The following is a 12,600-nucleotide window of genomic DNA, read 5'->3' on the forward strand; positions in this document are numbered from 1 at the left end:
AAAGCTCATTAATATCACCTGTCCAAACTAAAACTGTGCAAGCAAACTGTTTATGAACCCCCAGTAAGGATGGACAGACTCTGATAGATAATAAAGCATTGATGTAACAGCAACATATTCAACAGCAACTATTCAATAGACACTATATTTCTCTGTCTTCAGAAGACTTTGCAATCCAATTACGCACCAGTTTGGTGTGTGTGAGGGGCGATTCCTGCGCGTGATTGAGTGTGCAGGACGGTTTCAGATCTGTGAGATTTGGTTTTACACACAGCTTTGCACTTGCACGCTCCGTGACGACAGCAGAACGGACACGAGCAGTAAAGCAGTCAGACGCAGTGAGTGATGAACGTTTAGAGCGGGTGGCGAGGGAAAAGTGCTCTGTTTAATGTATAGCGTGACCTGGAGAGAGAGAGAGAGAAAGGGAGAGCGAGAGACGTACAGAGAGAGCGTGAGAATGGCCACAACTGAAGGGGAAAAAAAAGTGATAAAGGCATGAGAAAAAACAACAACTGCCTTAACAGTTTCCTGAAATGATTTCCATGCTACTATCTATAGATATATGTATATATCTATGGAGAATCCATCCATCCATCCATCCATCCATCTATCCATCTATCCATCCATCCATCTATCATCCATCTATCATCTATTATCTATCCATCCATCTATCCATCCATCCATCCATCCATCCATCCATCCATCCATCCATCCATCCATCCATCCATCCATCCATCCATCCATCCATCCATCCATCCATCCATCCATCCATCCATCCATCCATCCATAACCAACCAACCAACCAGCCAACCAACCAACAGATGTATTTAAATTTGTGCCTCATCTGAATACTTGAAAGCTTAAAAAACATTTTTGCTTGTCGCTACCAGTCAATTACTGTAACTTTAAATACAAATAAAGAAATAACGAAATAAAAACAATTATTAATATGAATGTCTCAGATCAAAACCATTTTTTTTTGCATTTCTAATCCTCTGCTGCATATCCCTGTTATTTTTACCTATTGTTTTTTGTTTTGTTTTGAAAAATGCTTTTTCTCTAAAATGCTTAACATGCTGGTAATGATTGGGAGTACACACATTCTTCACCTTAAGTCATCGAAACCATGATTTTAAATGAAAATGTCTCATGCAATTTTTTTTCTTCTGTTTTTAACCTTTTTATAAATTTGTCATAGAGAGGAAGTTAACAAGTCATGGAGTGAACGATCCCAAATTCAGAAATTCTGACAAATGTAACTTTGTAAACACAAACTAAACTAATTAAACAATAACACAATTCCCTTAAATATAACAGAAGCGTCCCCCAAACGGAGCAGGGAGTGCGGAGGGAACGAGAGGAGGCTGGATGAAAGGTATGGAGTGATAAGGAAGGCGTGAGGCTTGGAGAGCTGGATCATGTGCAGCTCTTTTGAAGCCCTCATCATGTTAATTGAAACAGTATTGTGGGCACACGAGGAAGATCTGGATCACATTCTCTGCCTTTTATTCAATTTGGCTCATCAGTTGGGCTGTATCTATTCTCCTGTCTCTCAGCACATGGCCATCAGTCACGCATCTACCCTTTTGCTCCTGATGTGTTGCCCCTTCCTCAGCCCCCTGGGACTCGGCTTCAGAGCGATTCCCCCCCGAGACATGCCACTTCTTCACGCTTCTCACCTTGGACTTGAAAGCACCTCCAGATTTACTTTCAAGGAAGATCTTTGACCACGCACTTTCTAATTCAAACAAATGAGCGCGTGGGGCAGCCGCGGAGGTCTTATCACTCATCCGCAAGGTGTTCCAGACGAGATGCGGATGGCCCGCTGATAAAAACTGTTTGAGTTTACTGGTGGAAAAAATTAAAAATTGTCTGGAATTTTTTTTTATTGAAATAATGCTGTGTATCCACCAGGGTTACAGTTACCTAACATCATAAAAAAAGGTCAACTGAAGTAAAATAAAGTATTAAAATGTGAACTTATTTTAGCTAATATTTTGTCAAGCCAACATACTGAAATTCTATTGAAGCACATCATTCTTCTTCATCTTCTTCATCTTCTTCTTCGTCTTCTTCTTCTTTTACATCTTCTTCTTCTGAGACAAAGGGTAATTCTACAACAACGATGTTCTAAAAACTGAAAACGTTTTCATTTTTCGTGTACAGACAATGTATCTGCGCACACGACTAACATCGCTGTATTCTGCTTCCAGGCCAGTAGGTGGCGATGTAATTTTATAAAGAAACACTACACGGCTATAGACTGAACGTAACACGCATGCGTATGATATAACCGTTTCCACTAATTTACGTTTTTGTCATTTACATGGAGATGAAAATGTTATAGTTTTCAAAAACTTGCTCTTTATAAACCCGTTTTCCAAAGTTTGTGTTTTCAGGACCCCAAAACTGTGTTGCTGAGTAAATGAACTGCCAAAACGCATATACATTGTTTTATGCTTGGTGTAAATGACCCCTAAATTTAGTCTCCTCCTAGAGCTTTAAAGCTACAACCAACAAAACTCGGGTCAGTCGGTCAGACTTTTCTAACTGGACGGATCTACACAGACTATCACAACTACGAAAAATCTGTCATTGCGGGTGTGAAAACTTTTATACATGAACTTAAATAGAGTATTTAAGCTTCATCCACCAAGTATCTATCTCTAGCAGAGCCTAGAAACTAGCATTGGGCATGCTAGCAATGTGTTAAACATACTAGTAACCTGTTTAATCATCCCAGCAACGTGTTAAAACATGCCAGAAGCATGCTAAATCAAGCTAACAATGTGTTAATTCATGTTAGCAACATGTTATTTCATGCTAGCAACATAATAAAACATGCTAGCAACGTGTTAAAACATGCCAGAACCATGCTAAATCAAGCTAACAATGTGTTAATTCATGTTAACAACATATTATTTCATGCTAGCAACATAATAAAACATGCTAGCAACGTGTTAAAACATGCCAGAACCATGCTAAATCAAGCTAACAATGTGTTAATTCATGTTAGCAACATGTTATTTCATGCTAGCAACATGCTAAATCATGCTAGCAACGTGTTAAAACATGTTAGCAACATACTAATCATGGTAAAACATGCTAGCAACATGCTAAAACATAGGCTATCAATGTGTTAAAACATGCTCACACCATGCTTAATCACGCACTAAAACATGGTAGCAAAATGCTAAATAATGCTAGACACAAGCTAAGACATGCTAACAACATGATAAAATTTGTTAGCAACATAATAAATATGTTAGGAAGCTTATAAAACTTTCAAACTCAAGCCAACACAAAAGTTTGTCTCAACAAACTAGTTAAGTAAAACTCAAACTGAAATAAAAAGTTAATAAAAAACATACAGACAAAAAAGGGACAAAGGTCACAGAATAAAAATGACTAAAACTTCATCAAAAATGAAAATGGAAAACAAACAAATTCAAGCTATTAATAAAACTTTTGTATCTCAATGATGCTGACATAAGTCATGCACATAACAAACACACAGATGTGATTACACAACTGTCACTTCTGAGTAAACAAGCTGTTGTTTCAAACAAGGCCAGATCAGATCATAAAGAGGACAATCCACGCTTTCTCGCGCACTGTATTCTGTCACACACAGGTGGAGTCTCTCTCCAATACACACATGAATATACAAACACACACACGCACACAGGTCACGGCCACCCAGGCCTCATCATTTTTTGTTCATCTGGTCAAAGCAATGCAGCTGTATTTAGGAAGCAGGCCCGATAAATAGCCTCTCTTCTCCTCTGCGAAACTCGTCCTCATCAGCAGCACATCATCGCTCGGGCCGGACCTGGCTTCCTCCCACTAGCCGCATAAAGAGGGACCTTGGACAGTGTGTCCAAACAAAACCGCTCCCTAAACCGCTCAACCTGCTGGACAGACACGACCGGAGGAAATCCACTCATTGTGACCCCCGGCCGTCTCTCTTCCTCTTCCTCTCTATATGGACATTTTCCTCCACGCCGTCACCGAAGCAGACACCGTCAGCCACTGGCGTACGAACTGGGAAAAGCCACTCGCTGCACTTCCTCTTGAACCTTTGTTACGCCGTCAAGCCCAGGAAGAGCTCGTGTGAATAACTAATAAAAACACTAACAGCTCTATCATGTGTGTAAAACTAAAACATTCACTGCCTTTCATTTTTAAGTACAATTAACTTGGATGTTTGTCATTTCAACTTAAATTACATTAAACTGACTTACAAAATGAGTTGAATAACTTATACATTTACTCATTTTGATGAGTTAAAGCAATGTAATGTTGTTATAACTTACTTGGCACACGTTTTTACAGTGCAAGCAAAATGTGACTAAAGTTGTTTCTACACTTTGTCAAAAGTATCTTGTAGAAAAATATTAGGACTTATGCTAACTTAATTTTAAGGTGATGTAGTTGCACGTTACTATGTGTACTTACTATAGTAATAACAGTAAATCATGCATAATTACAAGTAACTAACCCTAAACCAAACCATAACCGTTACTCTATAGCCTACGTGTACTGTATAGTTAATAAATATTACTCAGTACTTATTTGAGTAAGTATGTAACTACATTACATTAAAATAAAGTATATATGTACAGTATATGTATATATATATATATATTACTACTGTTACTATAATAATACTTATTATTATTTTACTTGAAATTTTTTGTGCAATTTTTTTTTTATGGTTTAAAAGACTCAAAAACATATGAAACCAACACAGACATAAAATTACATTTAGGAACTTGACAAATTGACAAAAAAAGTTTTAAACTATTATATATATATATATATATATATATATATATATATATATATATATATATATATATATATATATATATATAATATAAATAATATTTATTAATATAAAATAATTAATTTATCAATTCAAACGTTCATTAATGTAATTTATTGTGCTGAATCTGAATGTGAATTTTGAACCAAAATGTGATTTAAAGAAAGAAAAAAAAAAATGAAGAAAACAAATCTAAAGTCAATATTCCCATAAGCATTGTTCTCATCTACAGATTTGCTCCTCAGATCAGTCGCTGGACACTTGTTTGATGTGGTGAAGTCCTGCATGCTTTGGAGAGGAGCGCAGACAGTGATTGGAGAGGGTGGGACTCCAGCAAGTGCGCTTATCCTCCCTCTCCAAAGACGAGCCAGGTACACACCGATCTGACAGCCCACCGCAGACAGCCTTCAGCGAATCCACCGAACAACGGTAAGACAAAAGTCTGCTTTCATTCCTCTACTGATGTTGTGTTGTAGTAAATGGGTTTATATTCAGTATCCGAGCGCGTAAAGCCACCAGACTCTCGTGCGCTTCGCTCGCAACTTGCGTTTTGGATCAGGATGAATCGCGCCGTTTTTCACAAAACTCACTGACACACTGTGAGGAATCTGAATGTGACGGTTTGACGGTCTTTTCATCTGAGAAAAGTTTATTTTTTAACGTTTTACAACTTTTTAGATCTAATGTTTGTCTTTGTAAACTGTATGAAGAAAAAGGGAAGATGTTTTTCGATTTTACATTCTGTATTCTGTATGTTTAAAATATTATTAAAAATTACATGAAATTGATATACAAATAATTGACATAGTTTGCTGGCTACTAACATAGAAATACACATGCAATATTAAAAATTAAAGTAAAATTCTGTTCTATATTTGCTATTTTGAATAGTGACATTAAATAAGAGACTGTTGTGGTAACCTCGGGAAGATCAATCTGTGACAGTCAACTCAACCTTTGACTGAGAGTCACATCAGTTGCCACACTCTCTAAACACTTCAAGATGTTCACTCTCTCTCTTACACACACACACACACACACACACGCACACACGCGCACACACAACACACACACACACACACACACACACACACACACACACACACACACACACACACACACACACACACACACACACACACACACACACACACACACACACACACACACACACACACACACACTGCTGTTTTAGGTGAATCTTCAGTTGTTTGCCAGCTTGTCCATGTGTGCATCATCATGAACTCCCTCCAGAAACTGAATCCTCACAGCTGGGCTCCAGCTCCAGCTCCTGCTAATGCCCAGTTACTCCAGTAAAACAGTGATAAAGGGGTGGCCGTAAGAGGACACTGACAGCATGAGTGGGGAGGGGGAAGAAGAGACACACACCAGGCACTGGACTGTCTCTGAAGAGGTCAATCTTTAGCAATCCTCGACAATTTAGCGACTTTGCCATGATAAAAAGGTGACTTTTTTGACTGATCTGTAGTCAGATCACTATATAAAATTGATGAGAACTGAGAACAGCTTTTTTAAACATTTGGATATACCCTATATTTGAGTAAAATACAGTATGCTTGCACAAATTAGGAGAGAAAACAAATGCAAAGTGCAGAGAGTTGGCGCATTACGTCATCTAGCGACATTTAACGACTTTTTGAGCAGCTTCTTTCCATTGAAAGTAGTTGGCAACAATAGTTAACTTACTATTTATTACTACTTTATTGAAACCAATGAATCCGTCCATATCTGGCTGTTTTGATATTATCAGCTGATAACCTGCTTGGTCTATTCTGTTTTCTGTATTCAAAATATTGAGTTTTGTGTATATATTTAGGCTAGTATATACTCATAACTGTTTATATTTGAAATTATTTTAAAATTGAAATATGTATACACTCTAAAAAATGCTGGGTTGTTTCAACCCAATTTTGGGTAAAATATGGACAACAACCGTTGGGTTACATTTTTACATTACATTTTAACCCAACATTTGGGTTTGTCCATATTTTACCCAAAATTGGATTGAAACAACCCAGCATTTTTTAGAGTGTACATGTTTGATATCCAATTTTTTAAAATGTAAACTAAAACAGATTTGTCCCAGGTGAGTATAAAATAAAGTTTTCTGTTAGGGTTAGGTTATAGTCCCGTATTTAAACCCTAAAAGAAGATTAAGCAATGTCCCGATTTAGATAGCTGTCTATTTACACGACCCGTGTCAGCTTACCACTATTTTAGATCATTTTAAAATGGACAGAGTCACTAAACAATTGCACAATCACTCAGTGTTTTCTTTCGCAGTCATGTAAATATAAGACGTATGATGACTGTGCTTTGATTCCTCTGATCACCACCCAGTGCGGTTGATTAAGCAATGTAACATTGCAATAGATTAGCGCTCTATCGCTTCACCATCAGTTCCCGCCCTTCCGCTGCGTTCGGGTCGCCTCGTGTCATTTATTTGTTTGAGTGGCAGGTTATTACTGATCCAGGTTAAGCGCACGCCTGGCGGAGGCTTGTCTCGTGGATAAACAGTGTCTGATGGATTGAGGTCTGTGCCCTCTCGTGTGGTCATGTGTGTGTGTCGTCCGCAGGCCTCCATCACTGCAGCTCCAGCTCCTAGAATGAGTTACTACTTGGATCCAGTTTCCTCCTGTCAGGCTCTTCACCCGCCGGACTGTCTGGGTGTAATGGTAAGACCCCGCAACCTTTCTCCATAAATCACCCCTGTTTGGCCTGAGCTGCCCACCACACCAGCCGTGTGTAAGACACAAGTGAACACACACCTCTGTTTGAAGGATTGCTTGACTCTGCGTTACAGCAAACATAAACCCAGAATCTGTTTGCATGATATTCAGTTCCAGTTAATCGAACGTGTCAGGCTTTATGCCAAATCAACAGCATTCGTGGCTTAGTGTTGGTTAATACGAACATTAATGTCCACCCGTTCCTCTTTTTCTTTAGTTTATAGTGATGCACTTACAACGGAAGTGAATGGGGCAATTCACACGCATGCTCAATAGTATGGCCACAATAAATTACCTTAATTACTTATTTTTGGATAAAATGACATGCAATTTTAAACCTTGAAACTGTAGAAAATGTAATAAGTAAACAAATATAATTTAAATATCTCTTTCCTTTGTTCTAGTTTTCCCGCCACTACCAGTTGTCATGGTTACTCATTTAACAAGCACACCTGTTTGTAATTAAGTTCGTCAATTTAAGTTCCTCTTTTCCTCACAGTCATGTTGGTGCATTGCACACTGTTTCATTTGCGGTCGTTGTTATTGCAATGCCTGAGTTTTCTTCATGTTAATAAATCAAATTATATTTGAGTCGACTTCGCAGAGTTAGGGTGCGTTTACACAACGATATGCTTAAAACGGAGAAGTTTTTCCTTGAGTTTTCCGTGTACAGACGACACCATTCTTCTGCCAGGCCATGAGGTAGCGATTGAAACACTATAGAGATCTTCAGAGATTCGCGTTTTTGTTGTTTTCACAGAGACCGGTTTCAAAAACTAGCACTTTGAAACCAGTTTCAAGCACCATTACACACAAAACGCCATTATCGTGTAAACGAACGGCCAAAACGCATAACATTTTTTACTTTTTTTAACTTGAAAACGGTGTCGTGTAAACAGCCTATGTGTAAGCATGAATTAAAACATCCAAAAACTGGCACCATTCACTTCCATTTTAACTGCATATTTGTTTAAGAAAAAGAGGGATGGATACATTTTTTTGGTGTTATCAATGCCACAAATGCTGTCGATTGAGCTTAACGTGTATTGGAAATCCATTTACACGTTCATTTTTCCAATTAAATAAAAAAGCTAACTTAAAACGTATCTTTATTTAATGCATTATGTCACAAGAGTAATATTCTAGCTCTGTCACCTCACGTTTCTTGCATCCATGGCTTTCATATGCATTTACCTGAGCAGATGCAAAAGCAGAAGACAGGTGAATGCTATTAAATGAACGTGAACCCCGGGGTGACACCAGATCTGCCCCTGAACGCTGAACATTGTTTGAACACAGAGCGCTGCGTGCGGCTCGAGAGCTACGGGCTTTTCTCGATGAGCACATTTAAATAAATGCACAATACACAAGGTGCAAGAAGAATTAGTATGGGAATGCTTAAAGGGAAAAACATTTACCTCCTTTTAACCCCCATCCACCCCGTCTAGGGGTTAGTGGGGTCAAGGTAGTTTGTTGGGCGCTTGTAAAAAGGGAACATTTTAACAGTCCTGGCGAGGAGGCAGACGGGGCATATTGGGATTCTGCGCAGGTGAGAGCGGAATCAAAGGTGTCTAATAAAGATTCAGGGAGGACATTCAGCCATCAGTATGCACAGGCAGGGCTGTTAGTCTTTGAGCCGGAAAGGGTCGCATGCTAATCCACAGCGACTCAGCGTTCAGCTAATCTGCTCAGGTGGCCTCGTGGCTTTTGAAATCGAGACGCTTGTCTCCCTCTGTGGTCAAAGGCTACGCGGAGGGGGCTTCCCTCCCGGTTCATTCATTTACATGCGCTGAAGAAGAAAAGACATTCTCTGATCTCATCTCCCTCTGAACATCCCCTCCACCCCTCTCTCGCTCGTGAAGAACCCGGGGAAGACAGACACATATTGTTTGTGTCATTAGCACTACAGTCTCAAAGAACAAGATTGCCTTGTGTTATCGTTTCTGCTTAAGTGTCTGTTAACACGACACACTTCATTTGTCTTGAGGGTCGTACGAGAGCATTCTATAAAAGTCCACTTCATCACGAAATCCAGACGCGTCACATTTGCATTCAGGTTCTTTGGGTTGCAAAGCACATTGTAAAAATAATGAGTTACCTCTGGGATTGTGAACTGCATCCAAAAAGCAAGCATCAATCAATACATAATAATAATAATAATAATAATAATACAAATCGTAAATAAATAGTGTTTCTTTCACTTGCATGTGCATTCGTTCACTGAAATGGATACTAAAATCAATATACATCAATTATGCCACACCACTTCTGCATCTATAGTGGAAAACAGTCTGATAAACCACTGAAGTCCGATTCCGATTCAATTCCGATTCAAATGAGTCAGTTCTTTTAAGTCTGAATGACGTTCCTTTCTCACACCAACACCGTTATATAATAGGTTATTTCAGGAGTTTCCATCATCTACAGCGCGAAACAGACAGCACAACCCTTGCAGTCCGCTTTTCAAATGAATCTTATGAGGTTTTTATTATTAGTGAGTCAAAAACACATACAGCCTGACGCTTCCACGCCATTGACAGAAATATCCGGCAATCCGTGTGTTCACTGTTATGCGGTAGGGGGCGATATTACACATCTTCTGAAAAAGTACTGCATCTCTGGATCAAAAAACAGGCGAAGAAGAAGCAGAAACAAACTATAGAAGATGCGTACATGTAAAGTAACACGACCATCAAACATTAATATAAAAAAAATAACATTACCAGATGACATGTCGAACCAGGACAAGCTATCAGACTCTGAAGCTTTGATGGACTCGATCTTCTACATTTCTGTTTTGATCATCGTTCTGAATCAGCGTTTTGTTCAGAATGTTGATTTTTATGAAACTATACCCACATTCAAGTGTTGATCAAAAAAATAAATGTAGAATCGCAGTTCTTTCTTATGATACTATATTGCATGTTCAGTAAGTAATCCAACAAAATATTCTGGGGGCCATGAAACGTTTGTGAAAATGATCAAACATGCATGCACTTTAGTGACACAATGCCGGTAGAAGTCTTCCGGGCTCACTTCGGTACCGGCTCAGCAAGTGCGCATCGAGGACACATATATCTAACGCAAGGGGGGCGCAGGCGGACACCCTTCTGAAACTTAAAATGACAAATGGGACATCCAACGGTCTCGCGGACTTCATGATCACATGTACGCATCGGCCATTGTAAGTCCAGAAGGCTGTAAGTGCATGAAGTGTGTATATGGGACTGGGCCAAACAGACAGAACAAACAGTGCAGTCCGATTCACGAACAAATGACTCTTACGAGCTTGTTCTTTTTAGTGAATCAAACATGTCCCAACTAACTAAGATCTAAATTAGTGTAGTTACTGGTTGTTCATATGACAATGTGTCGTAAAGATGCATTTCAAGCATTTGGTAGACTTATTCAAAGCAACTTGCATTGCTTGTTTTTTTTTACGCTGACCTTATTAGTTCAGTATCGTTAACGCAAAATAATTAGACTGCATTCATGCCGCCTCTAAAAAACCTGTGAAAAGTTATGAGTACCAAACTATTTATGTCTTAGAAAGTTCTAAGTGAACAGTTAATGGATCTGTTAAAGAATCTGAATCGTTATGGAATCGGAAGCACAATCACCAAATTCTTTCCGATTCCCAACCCATGTTTCTCTTTGTACAACTTGCATTATCTTGGCTCCCTGATTTAGCCATGTCATTGGGGGCAGGGGTGGCATTACCCTTTAAATCCCTCCCGTTCCCCATAAATCCTTACAGCCGTCCTCCCGGCTTCCTCCGTCTCTCCCTCAACCATCATCTCTCTCCGCTCTCGGCTTCTCGTCTCCAGTCCCCGTGACTCCAGCGATGGACTCTCAGACAGCCGAACCATGATCCCCTCCAGCCCCCCCGCCAGTCCTCCACCGAGCACAGCTCTATAAAGCAGGTCTTGGCTGATAACCTCAGTCTTGCCTTTATCAGATGAGCAGTCAGTCAGGCTGTGGACGCGTCCACTCACTAAACACTGGAGACTCAGAGACCAGCGGATTCTGGCACCTCACACACGCTCTCTGTTGAAGAGGTTTATAATAGTGGACATACTTTCTCTTTCTTCTTGTCTTTACATTCTTCAACATGCATGGGCACTTTTATGCATGTCTTATGCTTGAAGATTTTAGAAATCGTTCACGTGAAAATTTACTTATTTTAGGGAAATGTGGACTGGATCTGTCAAGCTCCAAAATGACCAGAAAAGCAGCATTAAAGTATAAAAAAAGTGAAGCAACTTTTTTTGCAATCACAAAAATGACTTTCCCAGATCGTCAATAGTTTTGTGTGATGAAAAGATTTAAATCTTTGTGGTTATTCATTGAAAATCTTGACGTCATAAAATGTGTCTGAACGAATCATTCTTTTATTTATTTATTATGTACTTCTCAAAACTGGTTCAAAAGACTAATTCAAAATTGAGTTAATGATCCGGTCACTGCATTTAAAACACGATTATTAATGAATCTGAAATGTTGGTCTATCGTATGACTTTAGATGATTTTCAGTATACTTTTAAAACTCTTTAATTTAAGGTGATGTGGTTACACATTGCTACATGTACAAATAAGGCATATTTACAAGTAACTAACCCTAAACCAAACTCTAACTGTAACTTTATAGTAAGTACATGTAGTTAATTAATATTAGTACTTTCTGAGTAAGTACAATGTAACTACGTTACCTTAAAATAAAGTGTTACTTCATTCTCAGATTATTGTGATTTCACACTGTAAAACATATTTTCATTATTTGTAATCACAACTTTTTTTTTCCTTTGTCAAATCAACTTAGATAATTAATGTAGGTCAGATAACATAATATATTGAGTTTATATTGATTAAACCAATCTCCTTCATTGCATTAACTCAATTGTTTAATTTCAATGAACTCAAAAAAGGCAACCAGGTAACTTACTTTTTTAAGTTAAACCAACAATATTTTTTTTACAGTGGCACTGAAAAAAAGTGTAAGATTTGAAACAATTTTCACTCAGA

The 12,600-nt window shown here is 38.6% G+C and overlaps 1 protein-coding gene across 1 annotated transcript in view; it reads left to right on the forward strand.

Moving 5' to 3' along the window:
- Nucleotides 1-5,155: 5,155 nt before the first annotated feature.
- ets1 (v-ets avian erythroblastosis virus E26 oncogene homolog 1) overlaps nucleotides 5,156-12,600 on the forward strand; it is a 46,615-nt gene continuing 39,170 nt past the window's right edge. The window contains exons 1-2 of the mRNA XM_079621220.1: nucleotides 5,156-5,257; nucleotides 7,426-7,524. Coding sequence (XP_079477346.1) covers nucleotides 7,456-7,524 — 69 coding nt within the window. The 5' untranslated portion in view covers nucleotides 5,156-5,257; nucleotides 7,426-7,455. The remainder of the gene's footprint in view (nucleotides 5,258-7,425; nucleotides 7,525-12,600) is intronic.

Source organism: Phoxinus phoxinus, assembly GCF_949152265.1.
Source record: "Phoxinus phoxinus genome assembly, chromosome: 8".
Taxonomy (NCBI): Eukaryota; Metazoa; Chordata; class Actinopteri; order Cypriniformes; family Leuciscidae; genus Phoxinus; species Phoxinus phoxinus.